Source organism: Jaculus jaculus, chromosome 13 (genome assembly GCF_020740685.1).
Source record: "Jaculus jaculus isolate mJacJac1 chromosome 13, mJacJac1.mat.Y.cur, whole genome shotgun sequence".
NCBI classification, from domain to species: Eukaryota; Metazoa; Chordata; class Mammalia; order Rodentia; family Dipodidae; genus Jaculus; species Jaculus jaculus.
The window spans coordinates 72,275,667-72,301,565 of NC_059114.1; the positions used below are offsets into that span (position 1 = coordinate 72,275,667).

At 39.0% G+C, this 25,899-nt stretch overlaps 2 protein-coding genes across 2 annotated transcripts in view; both read left to right on the plus strand.

Moving 5' to 3' along the window:
• Prlr (prolactin receptor) overlaps window positions 1–16,145 on the plus strand; it is a 200,061-nt gene extending 183,916 nt beyond the window's left edge. The window contains exon 9 of the mRNA XM_045133037.1: window positions 15,788–16,145. Within this exon, the coding sequence (XP_044988972.1) occupies window positions 15,788–15,880 (93 nt within the window). The 3' untranslated portion in view covers window positions 15,881–16,145. The remainder of the gene's footprint in view (window positions 1–15,787) is intronic.
• Window positions 16,146–20,933: 4,788 nt separating this feature from the next.
• Window positions 20,934–25,899, plus strand: part of Agxt2 (alanine--glyoxylate aminotransferase 2) — a 53,279-nt gene continuing 48,313 nt past the window's right edge. Inside the window, exon 1 of the mRNA XM_045132855.1 lies at window positions 20,934–21,094. Within this exon, the coding sequence (XP_044988790.1) occupies window positions 21,007–21,094 (88 nt within the window). The 5' untranslated portion in view covers window positions 20,934–21,006. The remainder of the gene's footprint in view (window positions 21,095–25,899) is intronic.

Here is a 25,899-nt window from a genome sequence, read left to right on the forward strand (position 1 = left end):
TGCTCACAGGTGGTTGAGTCTTATAAAGACACCATGAAAAGGGAGACACACAGGAAACAGTTTTCAACACAGAGATTTGGCTTTGTTTGGGTTATAATTTATTTTTTACATAATCTTGGACACAAAAGAATTTTCAACAAAACCAGGGGCTTGTATCTATCTGGAGTAGATGCATTTGCCAGGAATGCCCACCTAAAGGTTCCAGGAAAGTGGGCACCTGTGGAGCAATGGGTGAAGCTTCAAAGATCAGGGCTCATTAGAGAGAAACTGCAAGTCAGCCCCAAGGACAGCCTTCCTGAGAAAAGGTCAGAATCTCGGATCTCCATTTTGATAGGCACAACCATGACTCCTTATTCGATGCTTCCCTTATTTTTCATTCTACCTGTTGGCAAATACAATCTCTGTCCATTGACTAAGTGCACATTGAGAACTTGTGCTCGCCTCTGTGAGTGAAATATTCCACCCAAAATGAGCTGGACTCGGAGCTTCTTTCCTGATTGAAAGCGAAGACATGGCCAATCCTTTCAAAACTGCAAGTGCAAATACCTGAAGCTCTCATTTTTCCACTGTAGCTACAGCTTGTGAGTAAAGAAGCCTTTGGGAAAGTTATCCAAGCTCATTCAGCTCCCTAGAACCTCAGTGTTCAAGATCAGGGGACCAACCATCCTGCACCATCTGAGCATGTTTGGAAATTACAATTGCAATGTCTCAAGCCTCAGACCAGACCTACAGGATGAGAATCTGCATTTCACTAAGAACCCCAGATAACTCACGTGCGCACTGCACTTGGTGAAGCATCGCTCTCGACCATTTCCACTGAAGGTTATTTTAGTGCATAGAAGCATTCCTCTTGTGGCAAGTATGGATCAAGACTATTTAACTTGCAATCAACAATGTATGTGAAGAGAAGACCAAAAACTATTAGAGGTTTAAGATTCAGATAATGGTAAATCTTACATCAATTCACATTTTAAAAAAAATATGCAGAATAAACACAACTTCCAAAATGGTCAGAAACTACAGTCCACCTTGAATGAAAGTACCTTCAAAGCCAATGCAAACTATGTCTTTCCTACCATAGTTGATTCTTCTCTGGAAATATATATGCATTTATTTATAAAACATACCTAGTATAAAATTAATATATGTTCCTTATAGTTTGAAGATTTAAAAATAAAAGTTTTTCACATACTTTACAAATATGTAAATGTTTATGGCTGGCTAAAATGACTCAAAATATATCCCCCAAAATTCCAGTTATCACTCACTAAAGTCAAGTCTATGATTCTATGATCAATTGACATTATTCATTTGAATTGTTATGATGTTGTAACTTCTATTGAGACAAAAGCTGCTTGGATGGAAGACTCCATATGTGGGGTCAAGAGACTTGAGTTCCGTCCTTGTTTTTCCTTGGAGGTACCCACTTCCTTCTCTTAATGTCAGTTGTCTCTGAATAGATTAGTCCAAATAATCAGTAAGTCAGTTTCCTTGACTCCATGACTTACTGACAAATTTGAACAAATGTTTTACATCTTAGTTAAGCTGTCAAATAATTGATCGTTATTGAGGGCACGCAAAGCCATCATCAGAGATGTGCTTATGAGATCACTGTTTAATCGCCAGCTCCAACATGTCTGAGTATGTTGCTTATGTATTTATTCTATGTTATGTGAGTTCAGTACACTTCATATTCTAAGATCAGGTGTAAATGTGGTATAGAAAGAAGGCACCTAAAATAGAAAAGAGACAGTGAATGATTCACTAATATTTGGGAAAAAAAATCTTTCACTGACTCAAGCCATTCTTATTTCTGGGTAAAGCCAACAGCCTGAAATCAGGAAAATTGGTGGACCTAACTTTGAAATCTCTTTACTTGTATTTGACTATTGACTTTTCTCTGCTATCATCGTAGTTTATGAATAATCTTTAACTAAGTAGCTTAGGGGTCCTTATGCACTAAGGTATAACATGTTACAGTTTCAGAAACAGATATGTAAATATATCTAAGCTGTGAAGTACATGGAAACTAAATATAGTTGATGGAAGATTTCTGGAAGTTTATGACACAAATAGCAAAAATTTTATGTGATAGGTTTTAACTATCGCACAGACACAGCCCTAACTTGAGCACAAGTAACCATGAGCTGTGTCATTTATTTTTAGAGATGGTACATTTTCCTAAGTGCCTGAGACTAATCCTGGTAGTCGGTTGTAGATTTAAGAATCACTGCAGCTGGTAGGGTAGAAAGCAGTCAGTCTCTTTATGCCTGTACTAGATCAAAGCTGCCTTGTGCTGATGTGACCCAGCTAAGTCTGCGGACTCTGAGTTCATGAACACTGATTGAACTTGAGCTCCAGGGGAAAGTTTGTTCTGGGGTAAATGTGGCTTTCGTGTTTGTCCAGCCTCTGCCACAGCCCATCATTTACAAGGAGATGTGGCCTGCCTTTGGCAATTTTCCTATCTCCTTCGAATAGACAGGAAAGAAATAGATTTATGTATGCTTTATGAAGTGCCTTTCTTTACTTTTGTTTAAAAAAATTAATTCTGAAATAAATAAATTTAAATAAATGAAATTTTATTTTATATGGATTTCTTTAAAGTAAATCAAGAGATGAGATGGAAAAAGACAGAAAGGGAATGACAAAATTATCTAAGAATTAACCAACAAAATGTTCAGAGACTTTTGTATATTATTTAATTGAATAACCACAGAGCTTGCATGAATAGTATCACCTACTTTGCCTCAGTATGATTTGGAGATAAATAAACCTGCCACTCTGTGACTCAATACTTTCCATGTTGAAACATAAATGTCACTGAATTGCATGTCAGGGCCTAAAAAAAGACAATGTATGCACTTTGAAACACTACACCCAAATGGATAAATATGAATGATGCTGAATTACTATTCTTAGTGTTGCTAGCAGGGACTTGCCATTGATGAAAGTTCCTTGTGTACTTCGGTGTACGAGTTTCCTTTTTAAGCACAATATTGTTGCTGCTAGAATAGTGACCGAGCCCTTAATGTCCAGCTCTGGGTCACATAACTGCCACTAAACTACTATATGACCTTGATAAATCCTTTAAATCCACTGATTTTTCTCTCCTGTTACATAAGTAAGTTTGCCAAAAAATACTTCTGAAGCTTCTTCTAGGCCTCTCTTTAATTCTCACAGGTTAAGCAAAGTGCAAGATTTCAGGTCAGAGGTTCAGACACTAGGAACATGCTACTGACATACCCTTGACCTAGGCAGAAAAGGACTGCAAAAATGCTTCACAGGGAAATTGAGATCCACTTCCTCCAGCCAGATAGATGTAGCCTCCTTACTTCTCTTTTTTGCCAGTTCTACATATTAAGAGACCTTTTAGTCCCTTTTCCAGGGCCTGGTTTCCTAAGGATGAATTAAGAACAGTAGAACCCACAGGATCTGCAGGAAACAAAATTATTTACAAACAATGACGCTTAAGGTGAGCCGAATGTTAAATCTTCCACACAGATACAAGCCCAAATTGAGGGTTACACATTCCATTTAAAGATCTATGTGCTTATATGTTTAAAGACTCAACTCACACTCCTTATTAAATTAATTCAAAAGCCATTAATAATCCCAAACTGTCTTGATGTTGAATGTCTGAAAGAGAAACTTTGAAATATAGGAAGCTTGCTCAAGAGCTTGTGATCCAACCTGAAATTCTATTTATAATTATGACCTGGACTTTCCTAAGACTAGTAGATCTATCATCTGTAAATCCATAGGAATTTTCTCAGGCTTTTATTTTTCAGGAAGGTGATTTTGGTCTGAGATCTCCATTGTATCTATTTAAATTAAAGGGGGGGGGGAAGAAAAGAGACTATTTCCAACTTGTAGGGTATGTAAGGATTTCACAAAATGCCTAGGATCGCTTTTAAACCCAATTTTTACTGAAAATCATGACTCTGCTATGTATTCAAAGATCTGAGTTTCTGACTGAGAAATGTACATGCTTCATAACAACAGGCCTGCAGCCATTTTGTTCACAATTCCTTTGATTTCAACTGAGGAAACACTGAAAGGCACCATTTCTAGATGGTGTTGTCAGTGGACAGAGAGGCTGTGGGACTTCTCAGTGTGTTAATTGGATACCATTTTACCTGCTGCCATCCAAAGAGGGGGAAAAACTCTAGCCACTGGAACCATGATATCAAAAATAACATTTAATAGTTATGGTCAAATTGTTTCCCCTGTTTAAATTTCACAAAACAGTCTTAGCTTTTTATTTGCACAATTTCAAATCTCAGGGGGTGGATCTTTTTATCACATTATTTAAAATGGGGAAAATACCTCTGAAAATTTTGGTTTCTAAAATTCCTAGAAAAAAAAAAGTTAATGAATTTTTCAAACTACCTCCCCTTCATTCCCTAATGACCTTCTTTCAAAGCTACTTGTGGTTTAGAAAAGAAAGGTATCATGTCTTATGTGTTGATTGTGGTTTGTTTGTTTGTTTGTTTGTTTTTTGGTGGCATATGTGATATAATTCTCGTGTGATATTCCTGAATTTAAAGTAACTGTTATTTTATATGATATTGCTTTTTGTGGTTCAATACCAGTAGATGCCATAATGAAATACATAATTCTGACATTGTAAAACTCATCATGTAATAAAATGAAATCATTATTTAATGACTTATGATCCAACTATATGTAATTTCAATATAATTATGTCTGTAAAACAAAACTTTAAAAATGTAATTATATATGTAATCATGTATTTCTGTGGAAACTGTGAATGTACTAATTTTTCCTTAATCTTTGTCTACAATTGGTGTCATATGCCATTGTATAGCTGATCTGAGATGTCAATGTGTTTAAAGCACATCCTACCAATTATTGAACTGTCAATCCCTCGCTTTCCTCCAAGAGGTCACTGAGTCTTCGTGTTATTTGCATCGTGAGGCTTGCTTTTATGCTTTATCATTAATTTTAAATAATTTAAGAGTCTCATGTGGAAACCAAAGCAACCTAGACCAGCCCATTGAGTGATGTGTCTTCTGTAAAGCCATATCGAAGACTGTGCTGTAGCCTAAGGTTTCATATTTCAAAGTTGCCACTACCTCTGCTATTCCTCCTTTCCTAGAAAATGCCAAGCAAAATTCTTCAACCTTAAGTGTGCAATTTGAAGTGATTGTTACAAGAGTTGCTGGTGATGTTGGTTTATATATGTAATTCACCACTGTGTAGATTTATTCAAGGTATTCTGAATAATCATTTTTCTATTTTGATATTTTATAAAAATTGGCTGATGAGTAAAGTTCAGAAAGACTATGTAGTAAGTCATCATATAAAAAGCCACAAAACCGTACAGTGCAGATATTTTTTCCTAACTATAATTCACCTCAAGGTGGTTGGCCAAAGCCATGATATTATACATTAAAAATACCCAGCTTAGTGCCTGACTCAAAAAAAAAAATTTCCCTTGCCTATACCTATCCCTTCTCTTTTTCTTCATTTGAAGTGTAGATAAACAGTTACATGTACATGGCTCAAGAAATTTTCTTGAAGACTTTGCTGATAAGGCATCTAAAATCACAGATTTACAAGTTTATTTTCCAAAACTCCCAAGAGATAAAGTCTCCTTATTTAAATTTAACCATAAAATATATTAAGATATGAGAAAAATCACTTTTCAGAAATAATATTGCTTTTATTTTTAAAACTCATATCTATATGCCATTATTGTATCTATTTATTTTTCTTTTTAGCCTTAATGAATTATAGACAACTAAAGTCATCCCATTTGTTCTCTTGCATTTTTATTCTGTGTAACCTTTGGTTATTGCACACTGTAGTTCCTTTTTTCCATGGATTTATTCATTTGTCTCCTTCCATTTTGTCGGGACAGCGTGGACAATTGAATCTTTGTCAATAATACAGAAGAGTATACTAATGGCTATCATACATCATTTTTAATGCATGCCAAAAACAATGCTTGCCAAACAAAACCTTAGACATCCCCGAATAATATGGTCATTATATTTCTACTTGTGTCATTATTGAAACTATCCAGCTCAGTGCCTGGCTCAATAAATGTTTATTTCTCTTGCCTATCCTTCTCCTTTTTTTTTTCTGACTTGAAATGGGGTTGATCTAAATCTCAGGTTGTATGTGTATGTGTGTCTGTGTGTGTAAGTATAAAATGATTTTCTTAAAGATATTTGCTGCTAAATGATCCATAAATCTGTAATAAAGAAGTAGCTTATATAAGTTGGACCAAAACATCTTCCCCAATTTAAGCTCCCCCTTGTATAATTACAAGGCAAAATTTCCTTCTGTCATCTCATTCCCATCACATAACAAGTTGCTCAAAATAAAATGAGATGGAACCAGGTATGTAGGGATCAAGTAAAAAACACTCATTGAAATATTGGGTAATAAAAGAAGGACCTAACCATCAAAAAAAATCCTTTGAATAGTATGATTCATCTCTGTTATTAACAACATCATTTCTGATAAACCCCATCACACTGAGCTACAAAATATACTTTTATTCTTTGTATTTTTATTTGAGACAGGGAGAAGGGGGAGAGAAATAAAGAGAGAGAATGGGTGCCACAGGGCCTCTAGCCACTGCAAACGAATTCCAGACACATGTGCCATCTTGTGCATCTGGCTTAGGTGGGACCTGGAGAATCGAAACTAGGTCCTTAGGCTTTGCAGGCAAGTCCCTTAACCATTAAGCCATCTTTCCAGCTCAAAAGATATAACTTAAAAAATCTTCTTGGTTTTAACAAACCTTATTTCAAGTTGTTTCTTTTTTAAGAAAGAGAAATTGAGAGAAAGAGAGAGAAGAAAGAAAGAAAGAAAGAAAGAAAGAAAGAAAGAAAGAAAGAAAGAAAGAAAGAAAGAAAGGGCATTCTCACTGGAAATAGAATATTCAGGCACATGTTAAAATATTGATCTTAGGATTCTCATCATGACAGTTTTCCCAAGCATAAATTCATCTGCTCATCTTTCAACACTGTGTTTGATTTTATTTTCCAACTAATTCTAAATCAAACTTGAGTCTTGTGTCCAACTCGAATAAGTTCCACATCTCTTTTCCACTACTTTCATGTCTATCTTTGCACATTTGCCAAACCCAAGCCTTAAAAAAGTAGACACACCCAGAAACATCTTGAATCTTCTCCTAAGAACAACCAATGGAAAGGAGAGTTTTTCAAATCTGAGAAAACCACACTTGCTCATGACACAGTTTTGCAAATTCTAGTAGATATGATTTGCTAAAACTTTTCCAAACAAAAATTCAGTTACGAGATTCATTTTGCTGTTGAGATAGAATCTTATATGTAAATTGAAATCTATGATAATGGTTCTTATAATTTTTGCTTCTTGTAGTTCTAACAACTTTTGCTTCTTATATGTGGAAGCAACCTTATTATGTATATATCGATTTAAATATTCAATCCTCCAGATGAATTTAGCCCTTTCTTTGTTTTAATTCCTAATGATTCTCTTTGTCATGAAACCTATTTTACCTTTCTTTTTTAAAAATATTTCATTCTTTAAATGGTTGTACTACCTTTATACCCCCCCCCTCACTGCAACATTCCAGAGAGAGCACACATCAGTGGAGTTATTGCTATTCATTGTAGGGTCATGAAGGTCAGTCTCTTGGGGAGGGGGTGTCTCTGGAAACTCCTACCTGCACTGTGGCTCTTACAATCGTTCCACCTCCTCTTTTGCAATATTCCTTGAGCATTGGCAGGCATGTTGGCAGTCTGATTTAGTGTTGAGCCCTCTGCTGCCTCTGGATTTCTTTTTCCGTCAGTTTTGAGTGACCACCATGTCTATCACCATCTCCCTGGAGTTGGTGTCAGGCTAGCAGTGAGAGAAGCAGTCCTGTCACTGTGTTCTCTGCAAGTCCTAAGCCCTGGGAAGATAGAAGTGGCCTGTGTGGTGGTGGGCAGTAGGGTCTTTCCTTGTCATATTGATAGACCTTAATTCTCTGCCTTCTGGAAAAGAATAGATTCTGCAACCACAAGTGAGAGCAGCTTGGACTAAAGGAGAGCAGCAGAGTTATTTGAGAGACTTTTTGATGTGTGTACTCATCCTTCCAAACCAAAAAGCAGTGGGGGCTTATCTCTAGAGTCTGTCTTGCCGGTCCAGGGAATTCTGACTTGGTTCCCAGCATGGCCAGGGATGAATTCTCTCTTCTGCTGAGCAAGTGTCATATCCCATCCAAGAGAGCTAGGTTACTGCTACTGGCAGGATCCCCTGCTTATTCATGCTGTGGGTGACCATTATGCCCCAGCATTTTCCAGTGCTGTGTGGGCTGGACGGGAGTGAATTAACTTCTTAACTTTCTAGACTGAAAAGCTTTTTTTTTTTTTCCTGATACTAACATTATGAATAATTTTATTCTAGGTGGTAAATCTCCTTCCATTCCTTTACTTCTAATTGTTCCATCACTGTTTTCAATGTACCTTATAAATGATTGTAACTAAATTTTGTCTTCTACTTCCAGATGATGTTTATTTCTTTTAAATGATTAGACAATTCTCTTTTACTGATTGGATGCACCTTTTTTTAAAAAATTTTTACGTTTGCATCCTGAATTATATTAACCAGCCAAATTCTGAAATAATCATTACAGGAACCAATTGTTATTAAAGATCCTTATCAGCTAATTCATTGTGCCTGTGTGCCTCAGTTTTAGGGACAGCAATTTCCCCATACAGGAAGAAGCCTAGTTCAGCCCAGTGGGCTAAGTTCCAAGTAATTTCATTCTGCTGTGACTGAAAGAAATAATTGTACCTCAGTTGTAAAGCTCAAAAGAATTAATAACTAGAAAATTTGCAACTGCTAAGAGAAGGGTTTATGGCCAAAAATATTTTTAAAATATATCCTACCAAAAAAGCCTTCCTCAATAAAATCCATCAAAAACATTACTACATATATTTTTAATTAATTTTTTAAATTTTATTTTATATAAATAATAACAGGTTATACTCTTTTATCCCCTTGCCCCAGCTCCTATGACCCTGGAGACCCTCGTCAGAGGTGTTATGGTATTCACTAGGGAAAGTCATGAAGGCCTCAGTCAGTCCCTGTGGGGAAGCGGGGAACTATGTCTCAGCGTATTCATACCCATTCTGCAGCTCTTCCCATCTTTCCACCCCCTCTTCCTCAGTGTTCCCTGAGCCATGGCAAGTCTTTTGGCGCTCTGATGTAGTGTTGAGTTCTCTGTAGCATCTGAATTTCTGTTTTAATAGGTCTGGGTTGATCATGGAGTCTGCTAGCTGTAAGAGCAGTATTCATATTGCCACTTCCTCTGCAGTCCCTCCTGGTCCTGGCAGATGTTATCACATTCTTTTTGTTGTTGTTGTTTTGGTTTGTTTTGTGTTTTGAGGTAGGGTCTCACTTTGGTCCTGGCTGACCTGGAATTAACTATGTCATCTCAGGGTGTTCTTGAACTCACAGTGATCCCCTACCTCTGCCTCCCAAGTGCCTGTGCCGCCACACCCTGCTTATCACATTCATTTTTAAATGATGCTTAATGAGTCCTCTGTGGTGTTCTCTCATATGCAGATCTAGATATGAAGCAGAAAGAAAACTATTTGGGGAGAAAGGGGACAAGCAGGAGGGGAAGGGGCAACAAGGAAGGATAGTGGGAGTACGTGAACAAATGATACGTCAGGGAGTAAATAATGAAACCCATTCTTTGTTTACCAACTAAAAAATAATAATAAGGAAAAAATGAACAGTGTGTCAGACTAGGATAAGTGAGTGGTATTCATAAGAATGAATAAGTCTCTGGCTGCCACAGTCAGAGGGATCCCCAAACTTTTATGTACTTTGCCTACAGAAACATCACTAGGTGGTAAAAGTTAAGATCCCCCTTGTTGCTCATACCGGAAAGGAGAGAAATTATCATTGTTCATTAAATCCTTCTGCAAGGATCTCTACTCCAAAGGAAATGACTCTAGAGCCCTGCCTTGGGAACAGCATGCTTTCTGCTCCAGCCTCCTTTACTGTTCTGTCTCAATTAAGATAGAAAAAAAAAAAAAATACAATGAACACAGTCAATAGAAAAAAAAAAAAAAAAAAGCAGCTTCCAGGAAATAGATTGGAGCTAGGAAAGGGAGAAAGGAATGTTTGTCTTATTGGTTCAATTTGTGTCATTCATACACACACACACACACACACACACTACTACTACAAACACAACTGCAAAGGTTGCAGTCTTAGGGACATAGAACCACTACAAATACTGAGATCTTATCAGAAGATGTTATGACCATAATATAATAATGATGTTTACAGACAAAAATTTTGCCACCCAATTCTAATTAAGAACAAGCTCTTAGGGAAAGTTGGCCACAACAGGAAATACAAAAACAAAGATACTCCTCAGTACCTGGGAGGCCGAGGCACAAGGATTATTATATGAATTAAATTCAGCCTACATAATACTACCCTGCCTCGAAGGCAAATCAAATAAAACAAAATCCCTAGAGCACTTTTGACACTTGAGTATCTTATGCTATATAAAACATTATACTGAGCCCAACTCCCTAGTTTAATACAAAATCTCATACTGAAGGTCATTTTTCTCAGATCCTCTATGTGGTATATTATGCCCAGCTTTCATCAAAATAAATAAATAAATAAAGGGAGGCTAAAATGTTAGGGATAACACTTTCTGAAAACAAAATGATCATAAGAAACACAGATATTTTGTAAGTATTATAATTATCAGAACATTTTACACAGTTGCAATTAATATAATAAAGACTCTAATGAAAAAGTACACATGTAATACCAGGTAAGTACTATAATCATATTAAAAAACTCTAGGAAAAAATAAATAAGTACTAGCAATCAGAAATACTACAACAGAAATGAGTAGTCCCTTTCATGAGCTCTTTGGAAGGTAGTATTCATCTGAAGAAGTCAATCAGTGAATTTAAGCTTGTCAACAAAAATTTCTCAAGCTAAAATACAGCTAGAAAAAAAAAGGGAGGGAGAAAATCAACATAACAAAAACTCCCCAAACCATAGGATGATTTCAAAAGATACAATCTGTTAGAACTGAAGTATCGGAAGGAGCAGAAAGAACAGAGTAGATGAGATACCTAAAATAATATCGGCTGCTGTAGCCTACATATCCATGTCACCTCCCTAAAATTTATATGCTGAATTTCTAACCACCAACATGATAGTTTATAAAGGTGGGGTATGGAAAGATAATTAAATTGTGGAGTTCTTCTAAGTGAAGTTAGTACCCTTACAAAAATGTTCTCAGGAGATTAAAGGATACATAAAAGTAGCCATGTGTGCAAAACAAGCCTTCAGTTGGAAATAAAATCTGGTGGAACCTTCTATTGGATTTCCTAGTCTTCAGAAATTAGCATTACATTTCTGTTTTATAAATTACTTAGTCTTTATTATAAGAGTCTGCATTGTGAAATAAAGGTGGTCAGATTTGTTCTTTCAAGTACTCATCAACCACATTTGGTGGAGTTTGGGGAGAAGGAAGGGAGGAGCTTGTTTCACTCTGAGCATCTTGGGTTACTGTCTTGCTGAACCCTGAGTTACTGTAAGGACATGCAGGGCTCTGTGAAGTTTATTTGCTGTAGTGTTGAGGAAGAATTCCATTTTATCATGAAGCTCAAATTTTACTTAGAGGGGGTTTTTTGTTTTGGTTTTTTGCTCTGAAGCAAATGGACATCAAAATTGTGGGTTGGTTCCACATTATTAAGCTAATGGAAAAAATGGTTTGTATTCTTTTTATATTAGCAAACATTAGACAAAAGAAAATATGCAAAATATAGTTCCTTCCAGTTTTTGCAGTGACCAAGAGTCAAGTCTGGTACCACCAAGTCATTATGGGAGGGCGTATGGAGAAGTGTGTTTGGCCTCCGTGTGTCCCGGTGGTTGAGTGTCCTGGCCCTTAAGGCACACTGCAGTTTGGAAAGTTTACTGAAGATGAAATTGGTTTTGCTTATTAATTGAAATTCTTGACAGAATTGTGAGTTTGCAAGTGTGAGAAAGTAAAATTTGCCCCCTTGCCCATCTTGTATTGCCAAAAAAAAGTATTTCCTTCTCAGACTGCTTGTGGTCTTGCTGTGCAGAATGCAGCTTTTCCCCTGCAGCTGAGGGTGGTTTTGTATTAGATCATTGAAAAGCCCTCATCTTTCTTCATGCCGGTGAAGTGTCTGGTTAGTGAGCACACAGCTGATTTGGTGAAAGTAGCCAGTCGGTATATGTGCCTAAAAGTAGGCTCTTAAAAACTAATGTCAGGGCAGTAAGCTTGAAATAATGGCACACCAAAGTAAATGCATGGTAATTATTCAAAGAGAGGTCACATGCATTGCAGGCAAGCCCTACGCTTCAGCAGAGGTTCTACAGCTCATGGCCTCTGTTGTCACAGCCACATCCCATCCTGACAGGTGTCATTACTGCTTTGTTTTCTGTGGGACAGAAAACAAAACGTGGTAGTGTGGCCCTTACCCTAATGGCTCTTAGGCAGGCACAGTGGTTGTAAGAAGTGGGCATACTTTAATTTAGTGGGAAAGTTGCTTTTTCTGGTCCCTTGAGCAGTTCTTGTCTCTCTTGCTAGGATGAAGGTAATTTATGTGGAGGTGAGATTGCAGAGGACTGGATGCCCTTGGCCAAACATTGCACACGCGCGCGCACACACACACACACACACACACACACACACACACCCCAGTGCTCAGACATGACCAGCTGCCACTCCCCTCTGTCTGCCACACTTTGTGTTGGGCTGCAGATTTGCACACATAAAAAATTCCTCAGGAAGAGTTTGCACATGGGTCACCTCACAATATTCTGTACTCACTAAAGGGATTTGATGGACTTCAGCACAAAAGAATAACTTGAGCGGGGTAGCTCAGATCCTGTCGAATCTCGCTGTCACCAGAGTAAATAAGGTTCCAGATTTTGTTGTCATGGCGAGGCCGCCTGTTGTCTTGTTTATTCCCTCTCTTACAGCAATTAATTATTTCCATGGTTATTATGCAAGAGGCATTGCCCTTGAGCTAAAACACCATTGTTTATTAAACAGCTATTATTAAACATTAAAAAAAAAAAGAGTCTGCATGGACTTAGACAGTGGGCAAGAGTTTTCCAAAATTAAATAAAATATATAACCGAATATCATGAGAGAATTTGAGATGATAGCTCAGATCTTTCTTTTGCATGAAGAGCTACATTATTGACCATAGGCAGTTACTAAATAACATATATATATATATATATATATATATATATATATATATATATATATATATATACACACACATATATACAGATTTGACATTTTCATGAATTTGTTCAAATTTGCTTTATGCCCCTAAATAAAATCTATTCTGAATAGAGCTCCACAGGACAAGAAGAATATATATATATTCTGAATCTGCTGAATTTAATATTCTGCAGATATCTGTCAACTCTATTTGATCTACAGTTTCATTTAACCCTAATATTTCATTAACTTTTTTGTCTGTATGACCTATCTATTTGTGAGAGTGGGGTATTAACATGGCCTACTATCATTACCATATTAACTATACTTAGTTTAGTTGTCTTGTAATTACAATATCTGTGTACCTTTATAGCCAGTAAGAACTGGGTGTGCAGAAAATTGGTTTGCACATGTTTATAACTATTATACCACCTTGATAGATTGTTCTCTTTATCCATATACAGTGATTTTCTTTATTGCATCTGGATAATTTTGTTCTAAAGTCTGCTTTGTTAAATATGAGTATAATAATCCTGTTGTCTTTCAGGTTTTTTTATCCTTTCACTTTCATACTGTGTCTTTGCCAGGGATGCACACTTCTTGCAAACAGCAAGCAATTGGGTCTTAACTTTCAACCCCAAATGCACCAATCTGTGTCTTTTAATTGGAGTGGAAACCATTAACATACAGAGTTATACCCAAAAGATCTGTACTAATCCTGTTATTTAATATGCTGTAATATTGGATTCCTTCCTAATCCTCATTTGCTTATCTACTCTTCTAATAAGATGTAGTCCAATGTATATCCTCATGGTGTTTATTTTTTTAGTTTTTGTTTGTTTGTTTGTTTGTTTTTCAAAGTAGGGTCTCACTCAGACTGACCTGGAATTCACTATATAGTCTCACGGTGGCCTAGAACTCACAGCAATCCTCTAACTCAGCCTCCTGAGTGCTGGGATTAAAAATGTTTGTGAGATGCCTTGAGATCCTTAAAAAGACATGGCTAGGGCTGGGCGTGGTGGCACACTCCTTTAATCCCAGCACTCGGGAGGCAGAGGTAGGAGGATTGCCATGAGTTCAAGGCCACCCTGAGGCTCCATAATGAATTCCAGGTTAGCCTGGGCTAGAGTGAGACCCAACCTCAAAAAAACAAAAAAACAAAACAAAAAAAAAAAAGACATGGCTAGGAGAGTACGCCCCCCCACCGTATCCTATAATAATTAAAACACCAAGAATATGTAAAAAGGAAAAACACTGAAAGCTGAAAAAGCGAGTGCCAAGCCACACAAATGCCTTGTGTTTGGGATTCTCAAAGTTTCTTGATCCTACATTCCTACATGCCCATCTCTTTTCCAACACATGGGAAATTTGCTTTTATTATTTTATTGAGTATGTTTTCCATTTCTTTATTTGAACCTGGTCTCCTCTCCTTCTTCTCCTATCTCTTCCCATGAGTCATGAGTTTGGCTTCTTAATCATGTCCCAGAAGTGTTATGTGTTCTGTTTGTACTTTATTACTTTTTATTATTAAATGTTTTAATTTGTCTACCTTATATAAATTCCAAATAGTCTGTCTTTCACTTGGTCCAGTCTGTTAGTGAGGTTTCAACTGAGTTTACCTAATTTATTCATCTTTTCACTTCCAGAATTTCAAGTACACTGTGTATAGAATTTCTCTTTAATGGATTCCTTCCTATTCTGAATTGTCTTCCTTATTTCATTGTTGTTTATTTGTATTCTCTGTTAATTCATTTGGGTGTTTATTTATGTCCTCTTTCACTTTGTAATATATTTTATTTATTTTTATTTATTTATTTTACAGAGAAAGTGGGAGGGAGAGAGAGAGAGGATGGGCATGCCAGGGCCTCCAGCCACTGCAAATGAACTCCAGATGTGTGCACCCCCTTGTGCATCTGGATAACATGGGTCCTGGGGAATCAAACCTGGGTCCTTTGGCTTTGCAGGAAAATGCCTTAACTGCTAAGCCATTCCTCCAGCCCTCAATTTGTTGATAATTCTTATAATCATCCCTCTGAAATTTTTGCTAGAATTTCACCCACTTTTCTATTATTAGAATCGGTGACTGTAGGACTGTTAACTTTCTGAAGGAGTTACGTTGCACTGCTTTCTCCTATGTCTTGTGTTTCTGCATTGGGATTTGCACATCTGCGTATGATTTATGGACCAAGCCAGCTGTAGTTACTCTTGTGTACTTGCCTCTAAGAACAGGATGGGATGGACTACAGGCTTTCAGCCAACTTGGTCTAGTCTCTGTCACTTTCAAATGTCTGGTCCTAGAGCAGGGAAGCCATACTCCACGTTCTGAGTCTCTAGCTTTCGGGAAGCTTAGCTCCCACCAGTAACCAGCCCACAGTCACTCATCTCCCTTCATGAAGCCCTGGTGGCCAGCATCACCCATTGATGGACCCAGTAATAAAACACTCTGCTCTCTGCCCCTCTGCCCTGTGACTCCCACTGGTTTCCTGCTGCAAGGACCTCTCCATGGTTCTGACTCAGTCTTTTTCCTGTAATTAGACTGGTTCTCCAAGCAAACACAAGGTGGATCAGTGCCTGGCCCTTCCTGGACGATTGCAGAAACAAGACAATGCAGGGAAGGTTGCCTCCTGAAGCTGCAGACTCAAATATGAGCCTCTCAAAATGGCTCCCCACCACTGCACCGTGACCAAATACTGGGAACAGGAGGAAACTTCCCCAGTGCTGATATACTATGCAGCCTCCAGGACTCCTGCCTGGTTAGAAGGAAATCTACTTAGTACTGAAACCAGTGTTAATTGTGTTCTCTGGGTCACGCATGCTTTCTTTTGTCTCAGCCTCTGCCTTTTGCCATGCTACTGTTTCTAGTTCCATGTGGTGAATCTGAATTTCAACTAATCTCCCCCTCCCTCCCGCCCTCTCCTCCCCCTCCTCCTCCTCCTCCTACTCCTCCTTCTTCTTCTTCTTCTTCTTCTTCTTCTTCTCTCTCTCTCTCTCTCTCTCTCTCTCTCTCTCTCTCTCTCTCTCTCTCTCTCTCTTTTATTCCCATTCTGGAAAGCCTCTGATATTAGATCTGTTTTTCTTTTTTTCTTTCTCTCTTAATTCATTGATTCTTTCTTTTATTTTCTTTTCTTTTGTTTCTTTAGCTTCCAGTTCTATGTAGTGAAAATCAGTCCCTCTCTCTCTTTCTCTCCCCCACCTCTTCTTGGTTTATAAAATTCTGCCTGTTCACAAGGGAAATTAACAGTGTGTTTTTTTGTTCTTGAGGCTCTTGACATTTCTGTACCCTCGGCCCTTGTCCCGGTAACTGGTTTTTACCCATTGCAGTCCTCCACCCTCCTCCCTTTGTTCTGCTCTCAAAATGTTCTTTTTCCTTATGATTCTATTTGTTACCAAAACTGCAGTGCTCTTCTGTCATCACCCACCACAAAGGGTAACAGCTCTTCAACCACCCAAGCTGTGTTGCTCAGAGCTGCTATCAATTAGTGCACACCTCTGGTCTGTCACCGTCTTCCCTTTCTCCTTTATGCTCTTCTCCATTTTAGTGTGTCTCTGCTTGCTTGTTTGCTCCAGAAAACACATTTTTATGATCACCAGAATAATTTTCCCTCTTAAATAAAGTCATAATTACTCACTTCCTCTCCAGAATTTATTCACAATGTACTGCTTCCCTTCCAACTCTGAGACATCGCTGGTGGCAGGGGGAAAAAAATATAACTACTCAAGAGTCTGCAATGTATAGTGTTCACAAAAGCAAAAGTGATGACAGCAGTAGAGCTGAAGATCATAAGACATACCTCAGAGACTCACATTTCCTCCCTACATACTAACAGCATGCAGACCATACCCAAAGGAGAGGCTGGTATCCACGTCTGTCACTGGCATGACTCACTCCTGAAGCAGTTGATCTGCTGCATACCATGGTTGCTCCCTGCTAGAGCCCTCAGAGAAAATGATCTGGAATTTGGGATTCTAGCAAAAGAGAACAGGTCACATTGTATTTGTAATAGTTTCTGTGTTTATCTAGTGCCCTTTGCCTCCTGTGGGCATTTGGGATATAGTGGTCATTTCTTGGGTTTTGTTGAAGCCTCTGACAAACCAAGCAGCCTTTTGTTAAGTAGAAGTAAGTAATTAATGGCAGGGTAAGAGAAGTAAACACAAGACAGTTCTCACAGCTGAAGCTGGCCTGACTCTGCAGCTTCATAAGAGGCTCTGGCATGGGCTTTTGTGATAACGATTCTCTCCCGAGTAGTAGAATGGCTGTGTCTTGAAACAGTAGGATGATGTGTTGAGCAGATGGCTGTGGGACCAAGCACAAGATCTTGAATAAGGCTCAAGAAGATACCATTTCTAGTTCAAACCAATTCTGAGAAAACATGTGGAGAAAGGAAAATATGCTAAACCTGCAAATAAGAGAAAAGATGGCATAAGGTAGAAAGGACAAGGTAGATAAAATACTGACATTCCAGGTCATGGACCCATTGCCCTCTCTCTTTCAGGTTGGTCCACTCATGCCCAGGCAGGTGCAACTTTTGTACTTAATAAAGATTTTCTTGCTTGACACAATATTGTTTCTCTCTGTATGTGTCTCTCACTGAATTCTCATCAAGAGTTCAAGAACGGCAGGGCGTGGTGACACATGCCTTTAGTCACAGTACTCGAGAGGGCAGAGGTAAGTGTATCACCATGAGTTCAAGGCCAGCCTGAGACCTACATAGTGAATTCTAGGTCAGTCTGGATGACAGTAAGACCCTACCTCAAAAGAACCTTTAAAAATAAAAAGGAGTACAAGAATGGAGGAAAATTTCCAAACACTTTCTTCAAGATTATTGATGTCTGTCCACCCTACCTCTTTGTTCTCCATAATTTTAACTATTTTAATCACTGTTTCCATTGGGTTCTGACATGAAAAACACATTGGCTCTCATTTTTTAAGTGTTGGAAACCTGGAACATAAGGTCTCATAAAACTGATTGAATGATTAAAATGTGGCTCTGAGTGGGAATAAAATAAAGACAAATATTTATTTCACATGTTTACACGAATTAAAAATTCACCAGGGCCAAGAATGAAGCCAAATTGGACAGCCTTTACCTTGCATGCACCAAGGGCCTGAATTTGATTCTCAATGCATCGCTATGACAGAAGCAACTTTAGGGAAGAAGGATCAATTTTGACTCATGGTTTCAGAGGCTTCAGTTCATCATAGCGACTGGACATGCTTGGTCCATGGCAGTGAGACTGTGGGGCAGCTGCTTGATAAGTGGTGTAGGCCAGGTGGCAGAGGGTTCAGGCTAGAAGCAGAGTTGGCCTACTAGCACACAAGCTCCACCCCTATGGTCTTGTCTGCAAGCTAGGCCCCCACATAGCTCCAAAATCCCAAAACATAACTACCATCTAGGTACCAAGTGTTCAACCATGTGAGCATCTGGGGACATTTCACATGCAAACCGTAATGTTCCACCCCTGGTCACCATAAGGCTCCTGATCATCTCATAAAACAAAATATATCCAGTCTAATTTCGAAAGACTGTTAGAAAGCTGAAACTTTCTTCTGAGATTCAGGCAATCTCTTTTTGTTAATATTTTATTTTTATTTGTTTATTTTATGAGAAACAGGGAGAGAGAGAAAGATAGAGAGAGAGATAATGAGTGCACCAGAGCCTCTAGCCACTGCAAACGAACTCCAGACACATGCACCACTTGTGCATCTGGCTTACTTGGGTCCTGGGGAATCGAACCAAGCTCCTTTGGTTTTGCAGGCAAACACTTTAACTACTAAGCCACCTCTTGAACCCTCAGGCAATCTCTTAACAATGATCCCTTATAATATTGAACATGCAGTTAAAATGCTTCAAATGTATAATAGTAAACATTCCCATTCCACAATGGAGGAATGGGAACAGAGCAAAGAAAGACTGAACCAGCTCTAGATGAAGCCTAGTTCCTGTGGATCTCAGCTCACAATGCCTCTCACAATGCCTGCCCCACGCATACAGGAAATGCATTTCCCTAGGTGGTGCTTTTGGAGTAGGGTTACCTGAAGCCTTCAAAGGGTAAGGTACCTCAAGATGCCATTTTTACATCCCAGGGCAGAGTACAAGTTTTCTTTCTCATTGCATTGATCTCTTTAGCAATTGTCACTGTAGACAGCCACATTCCAGAGCTGCTTTGTCTGCAACTTTAAACTCATGCCCCTTTCCACTTCAAATTGTTTATTTTTCACATCTTTTTGCTCTGCTTTCTTCTCAGAATTCTGACTGTGAATCCCGCTAAACCAGTGAGCAATAACTATGCCACAGCCTCACTGCTGTGCTCTTGAAAACAAACAAAACAGACCATTTATTTTTAAAGCAGCCTCACCCAAATTTTCAGGACACATGCAGAAGAAATCCAGGTTCTTTGTCAGAACATAGCTGCATATTCTCTAGATAATTTCCAATGTAATCTCCCCAGAAACCTCATTGTTGCAGTTATCTTCTTATTGCTGAGAGAATACACTTGACCAAATGTACATAGTGGGAGGAAAGGTTTTATGTTGGCTCAAGGGGAAGCTTCATGATGGCAGGCAAAAACATGGCATGGTCAAATGCTGGACATCACCTCTGCCACAGTAGGTGGAGAATACCAGCAAGAGAATGAACTGAACAAGCACTAACAAGCTAGGGGATAATTAACCGTAAGTCCACCCCCCAGTGACACTTCCTTCACCAAGCCTCCACCTCCCAAATTACCACCAGATGAGTAATAAGCATTCAGAATATATTAAGTTTATGGGGTCATCTGATTTAAGTCACCACACTCATGAACCAAATTTTTACCATGTACATTTCTGGCAGCATTATGGTCTGCTGAATTCATACCATAATTAATCCCTGTTTATAGCATAGTAGGGCTTATCTAGCCCATAGCTCCAAACACTTCCATATTCATCCCACAAACCAGTTCCAATGGCCTATAAACCATGTGGTCAGATTGCTTGCAATGATTCCACTACTTGGTATCAAGTTTCTGTATTAGTTACTTCTTCTTGCCACTGTCACAGAACACCTTCAGAAGCAACTTAGGGAGGGGGAGATACATTTTGACTCATGGTTGGGAAGGTATGGTTCATCATAATAAGAAAGGCATGACAGCTGGGTCAGTTGGGTCTATAGCAGCTGCTTGCTACATGGCATGATCAGGAATAACAGGGGTTGGATTAGAAGCAATATCTGCCTTCTACCCTCAAGCTCCACCTTTATAGCCCTAAATCTGCTGATAGATCCCATGTCCACAACCTCACATAACAAGGCCACAAGTTGAGAACTAAGTGTTGGAACACAAAAGCCTGTGGTGGACATTTTATATCCAAACCATAATGCACACTTTCAGTTGCCCTTCTGCAGAGAGAAGCTCACCTTGATGAGCTCATGATGGAATACACGACTAATAAATCTAGTCCCCTTCCTCTGTTCCCTTCTCCTTGATTTCTATCTCATCTTCTTTTCCCTGTCTCCTCCCCTATTTCTCCTTCTGCTCTCCTTTGATACCCTCCTTCCCCACCACTCCCTTTCTCACCCCCTTAAAGCACTGTTGAAAGTGATTCCAGGCTCTGGTCCTTGCTTGAAGCTATTTACAGTCGCCAGTCCACAACTCCCTTTCTAGACCCTCCACCCCCACCTAATCTCAAAGTCCAGCTGATCAGTGAGCAGTTGGCACCCATCCACCCACTGGCCTGCTTCTCCAGGATTTTGGAGTTTGCTTCCTGACTGAGAGAGATGGCTCTAGCCTGGAGACATTTGCCGAAAAATTTCCAACTGGAGATCTACCCTCCCAGGATCCCTAAGATGTGCCCATTCCTGAAACGTGAGTGGAAATGAGGGGACATTGATAAGTAGAAGATTAGCAAAAGGGGACATGCTAAACCCTGGAGCCTGATGCCTTGGATTTGAGAACATTACATCTGGATGGGACCTTGGGGTCTTAAGAGTTATACCTATGACATAGTAATTGGTTCTTGCCCTATCTGATCCAATTTTCATAGCCAATATTTTATAATGAACCCCCATTTATTTCCAAGTGAAAGTCATGGACAATGCAACCTAACTATACACAAAGTCAAAGTTAAAGCAATAGGCAGAAGAAGTCAAAACAAAATAATTCTAAATAAAATATTAGGTTCAATATATGCATGTCTGGAGATTACTATCTTAAAAGGCACAAAGTATCCTCACATGTTTCTACTATATTTATAGACGACAAGGTCCCCACTACCCTGAGTCGAGGAGACTCTGAAGTATAATGATTTACCCAGGGTTAATAAAGCCAGGACTAAACTAACTAAGCCCAAGCTTCTGTTCATACTCTCCTCTCCCTACAGCAGGACCAGGAAATGTGAGGAGACCTGGGGTAGCTAGATATGGGGGATGGGAACTCATGAGTTATATTCTACATGCTGGTGATTTAACATAGATCTTGTTTCCTTGAGATCCCACCACCTTTTGCCTTTTTTTTTTTTTTTTTTTTTAAGTAAGATCTTACTCTAGCCCAGGCTGACCTGGAATTAACTATGTACTCTCAGGATGGCCTTGAATTCACTATGATCCTCCTACTCTGCCTCCCTAATGCTTGGGTTAAAGGTGTGTGCCACCATCCCCTGCTATTTTCTTTGTGAAAAATCCGAGTTTAAGTAGCCATCTGTCTATATATTTATATGCCATAATGGGATCTTATATTGAGGATGCTTTTCCATTCCCCATCATGACCAATTTTATCTTGTTTCTTCCTCCACCCCCTCCTCTCTTTCTGTCTCTCTCCCTCTCTCTCATTCTTTCTTTGTTACTTCCCTCTACCCTCTCATACACATGCATAATTTTAATTTTGTAAAACTCAATGCATGCCTTATGCTTTATATAAATTATTTACTTTCATCAAACTTTCCAGTGAGTACCATTATATTATGGTGCAGGTGAGGAGACAAATAACAAAAGAAATCAAAAACAGAGAGCCGGGTGTGGTGGCATGTACCTTTAATTCCAGCACTTGGGAGGCAAAGGTAGGGTCGCCATAAGTTCAAGGGCACCCTGAGACAACATAGTCAATTCCAGGTCAGTCTGTGCTAGTGTGAGACCCTACCTCAAAAAAAAGAAGAAGAAGAAGAAGAAATCAAAAACAGTAACATGTGAATACAAACTTCGGGTTCAAAGCCATGTGTGTGTGATTCTATACTCACTGGTTCTATCACACCCTGATTAACCCAACCTCTCCCAATCCTGTTACTCTTTTCCCTCAGTCATGGACTTTTTTTTTTTTTTTTTTTTTTTTTTTTTTTTTGGTGGGGGGAGGGCAGAAAATCGCTTAAGTTCATTTTCTCAGAAAGTATTAAAATTACAGTGAAAGTCTTATGCCCAGTAAAAAGGAGCTGCTGAATGTAAAATCTATTGTTGCTTGGCATGGTGGCACAGGACTTTAATCCCAGCACTTGGGAAACAGAGGTAAGAGTTCAAGACCATCCTGTGACTAGAGTGAGTTTCAAGTAGCCTGGGCTGGAGTAGGGCACTACCTTGGGGGGAAAAAAAAAATCTTGACAAGGCAAGAGAAAATGCCTTCCAGGCTTCCTCTTCCCTTCTCCTAATCCAAACTTTGAGGGTGGAAGAGCTGGGCTAATGGTGGTATCAGCTGAGGCATGGTGCCTAGAGAACTTGTATTTTAAAATGATAGATAGATAGATAGATAGATAGATAGATAGATAGATAGAGAACTTCCACTCTTACACACAATGTACCCTAACAATAATCCCCTCCTACCACCCTTCTTTGTTCCTTTCCCATGCCCCCCTCCACTGAACCCCTTCTTTCTAACTAGTTTCTTTTCTATTTAATGTCATCACTTTTTTCTCATATTATGCATGTCTTGCTTTTGTTCTTTTTATGTTCTATAAATGTTCAGTTTAGTAATGTTTAGTGTATGTATGGCATGTTTGTGCATATGGCATATGCATATGTATGTATGTGTGTGGATGTGTGTGCACATGTGCAGGTAATCACATCTGTGAGAGCTCAAAAGTGCAATTGACACGTCATGCCCAGAAGATAACATTTCACAACACTCCACCTCTTACATTCTTTCCACCCCTTCTTCCAGCATGTTCCCTGAACCTTAGAGGGTATTTCCCCACTAGGTGGACCACCTCAGCCACAGGATTTGACCAGATTTAGAATTCTAGAAGACTATATGTGACTTATCTCTTGTTGAGTAGTGGGCCTCAGATTTAATGAAAAGCTATGGCACCAGTGGGCACATTGGCATGGCACATCAGCAGCACAGCACGCGGGGACCACAGCTATGTAAGACTGTTGATGGCAAGTCTTCCCCAGAAACGTGTCATTTCGTTTTTGTTGTCACAGTAATTATACATACTTATGGAGTGCAATGTGATAATTTGTTATGTGCAATAATATATTGTGAGCAGATCAGAATGATTAGCATTTCCCTCTCCTTTATCTTTTTTTTTGGTGGGGGGGGCGGTTGGAGTCCATGCTCACCTCTCTTCCAGTTCCTGAGAAAGCATATAATAAGTTATTGTAAATTCCAGTGTCCCCATCATCATGCTGTAGAACAAAACGGTTTCTCTGATTGACTACTTTGGTGCCCTTTAGCTTTCTGCTCTTCCTTGTGAGCCTTTCTCTTTTTTTCCTGGTACTGAAAACTGAACCCAGGGCCTTGTGCTTGCTAGGCAAGCACTCATCCACTGAGCTAAATTCCCAGCCCCCCCCCCCCCCCCCGTGAGCCTTTAGTGATAGCTATTCTAGTCTTTCCTTCTTTAACTTAAACTGTTTTAATTTTCACCTATGAAGAAAATTATTATTTTTCTGGATGTAACATATTTCACTTAACATCCTCCAGCTTCAACCATTTTGTTGCAAATGGTGGGATATTTGTTCATCTTATGGCTGAATATCATTTTGTTGTGTATATATACCACCTTTCTGTGTCCATTCTTTCCATTTCTTTTTGTTGGTGGTGGTGGGTTTTTTTTTGTTGTTGTTGTTGTTTGTTTGTTTTTTGTTGTTGTTGTTGTTGCTGTTGTTTTTGCTTTTCGAGGTAGGGTCTCACTCTAGTCCAGGCTGACCTGGAATTCACTATGTAGACTCAGAGTGGCCTTGAACTCACAGCGATCATCCTACCGCTGCCTCCAGAGTGCTGGGATTAAAGGCATGTGCCACCACACCAGACTTTCCATTTCTTTAGCCATATAACACTTCAGTTAATCCCATGTCTTGGCTACAGTAAACAGTGACAAAAGTAACATGGGCATGCAGATTTCTCCTTGGAATGCTGATTTCATTTCCTTTGAATACGTACCAAGAAGCTGGGTATTTAGATTATGTAGTACATAAATATACAGTTTTTTGAGGTGTCTATAGTATTTTCCATAATAATGATACTGATTTAAATTCTCAAAAACAGTCTATAAGAGCTCTCTTTTCTCTACCTTCTCAACAATTCCACTTAGTATTTGACCTTTTAATGCTAGCCATTTTGATTGTGGTGAGTAAATATCTCCTAGTCATCTCCCTGATGACTAATGATATTGAGGGGCTGGAGAGATGGCTTATTAGTTGAGGTACTTGGCTATGAAGCCTAAGGACCCAGGCTTGATTCCCCAGTACCTACATGAGCCAGATGGTGCATGCATCTAGAGTTCATTTGCAATGGCTATAGGCCTTGGTGTGCCCATTCTGTCTGTCTGTCTCCCTCTCTCTCTCTCTCTCTCTCTCTCTCTAATAAATAAATAACAATAAAATATGATATTGAGTCTTTCTTTTGTACACATTACTACTGAGAGGTCTTGATCAACTCATTGGAACTCTGACACATAATTCTACCATGGAAATTAAAGAGAAGTCATCTTGCAAACCCTTGCTGCACAGGCATTAATGCCTCACCCTTCCCCTGGTCTTTCAAAAACCTTTGGAGCCTATATGTCTATCTGTGCACATTTAGGCATGCATGTGTATATATATCTGTTTGTGTTCATTCAAATACAATACTGATCACATGCTTTTGTTAATTTATTTCATTTAATTTATTGACAACTTCCATAATTATAAACAATATCTCATGATAATTCCCACCCTCCTCCCCCACTTTCCCCTTTGAAACTCCACTCCCCATCATATCACCTCCCCCTCTCAATCAGTCTCTCTTTTATTTTGATGCCGTGGTCTTTTCCTCCTATTATGATGGTCTTATGTAGGTGGTGTCAGGCACTGTGAGGTCATGGATATCCAGGCCATTTTGTGTGGAAGAGCACATTGTAAGGAATCCTATCCTTCCTTTGGCTCTTACATTCTTTCCACTAGCTTTTCTGCAATGGACCCTGAGCCTTGGAAGGTGTGATAGAATATTTCAGTGCTGAGCACTCCTCTGTCACTTCTTCTCAGCACTGTGGTGCCTTCTGAATCATCCCAAGGTCACTGCCATCTGAAAAGAGAAGTTTCTCTAACCAAAAGTGAGAGTAGCATTCATATATGAGTATGAACATTAAGAGAAGTGCTTACCCAGCAGTTTAGTGAGCATAGTATACTTATATATTTAGCCAGACACCAGCAGACATTATACCCCTAGCTCATAACTACCCCTGTTGTAGGTTTTCAGTATCAGGGATG